Source organism: Otolemur garnettii, unplaced genomic scaffold (genome assembly GCF_000181295.1).
Source record: "Otolemur garnettii isolate 467f Iridium unplaced genomic scaffold, OtoGar3 scaffold00012, whole genome shotgun sequence".
Classification (NCBI taxonomy): domain Eukaryota; kingdom Metazoa; phylum Chordata; class Mammalia; order Primates; family Galagidae; genus Otolemur; species Otolemur garnettii.
In genome coordinates, this window is record NW_003852407.1 from 9,154,693 (window position 1) to 9,156,133 (window position 1,441).

Consider the following 1,441-nt stretch of genomic DNA (forward strand, 5'->3'; position numbering starts at 1 on the left):
CTGCCACAGTCAGCATTCTTAGTTATAACCAAGCCCCACGTTGTTATCTTCCGTTAAAACTTCTGCTTTGCATTCTTGGTCATCTAACCTAATGTTTTTTTAAACTACAAATCAAATGTAAGTATCATGCAAGAGGTATGGTATGATAATGTTTAAAAACATTGTATTGAAAATTCAGAATTTTCTCCAGTACTTTAACTCATCCCTTGGCTTAAATGGAGACGTGAAAATGTAGAGAAGGCAGATAATGTGAACTATTTCCTCCCTCTGCATCTGGATAGTGGTGGAGGTCAGATTAAGTCTTACTTGATCTGAATTCAAATTCTAAAAATGTCAATGCTAAAGATATTCTCAAATTTAACCTGAGTCATTTGACTTCCCACAGATTAATTAAAATAATTAGGTAATTTTTTAATATTAATAAATTCAAAAAGCAGCTGTATCACTACAAAACAAAAGCTAAAAATACTCTCACATAGAGTATACTTCAAATAACCTAAACCTTTCTAAGGGGTGTGGCCAACTCTGAGCAAATGTTAACATTCTGTAGTACTTACAAAGACCACAAGATGGCAGGCAGTTGTTTTAGGCAGTGATGGTACCGCACAAAAGAATTTACTCTTCCATTCCTTAGCATGTTAAAACAGAAATAAGTAGGAATGTTACAGTTCAATAGCAATATTATTATGTTGCTTTAAAAACGTCAGTGGAAGTACGAACTTTAAAACTAAAAAATAAAAATACTAAAAATACTTATACTACATTTCTCTGTCTTTAGAAGTCTTCAGGACGGGGTGAGTTACTGATCTCTCTCTGCTATCAGTCCACCACAAATACTCTTACGGTTGTTGTCTTAAAAGCTCGACACCTGCCTAAATCTGATGTGTCTGGACTTTCAGGTAAGAATGCTTCTGAAATGCAGAGAGCATTGAATAAGTGGTTAATATATTGAGCAAATTAGTTAATAACTAACACTGAACTATAAATTTTGTCTTGCCTTTTATTCACAATCACAAGTAATGTGACTGTTTCTCTGGCTCCCATCTATTGAAATAACCCTTCTATTATATTTTGTGATCAATTCTATAGTTGTTTATGTATCTTCTTTAAGAATTAGTTTCTAGTTTTGTAACTAATTTTACAAGATTGAAACAAAACAATGAAACGCCAAATTATCGTCATATAGAATGATTAGAAAGAACATGATCTATGAGTTAAAATGATCTCAATTCAAAGTCTATCCTTTCCACTTCTTAGCATAGTATTAATGGGTACTAGCTGAGCATAATAATGCTGACCTTAAAGACCATTGTGGAGATCAGAAATCTGTACTTCCTTAAAATGTAGTATTATCTAGTGCCATCATCATCATCATTCTTCTTCCTATTGTTAATCCGTGATAGAAGTTGAAAACATGGTTTAAGATTAAGATTACAGGTTA

The 1,441-nt window shown here is 32.7% G+C and overlaps 1 protein-coding gene across 1 annotated transcript in view; it reads left to right on the forward strand.

Moving 5' to 3' along the window:
* The window catches only part of SYT4 (synaptotagmin 4), a 9,860-nt gene that overhangs the window by 5,022 nt on the left and 3,397 nt on the right, over positions 1-1,441 (forward strand). Inside the window, exon 3 of the mRNA XM_003784730.2 lies at positions 779-899. Coding sequence (XP_003784778.1) covers positions 779-899 — 121 coding nt within the window. The remainder of the gene's footprint in view (positions 1-778; positions 900-1,441) is intronic.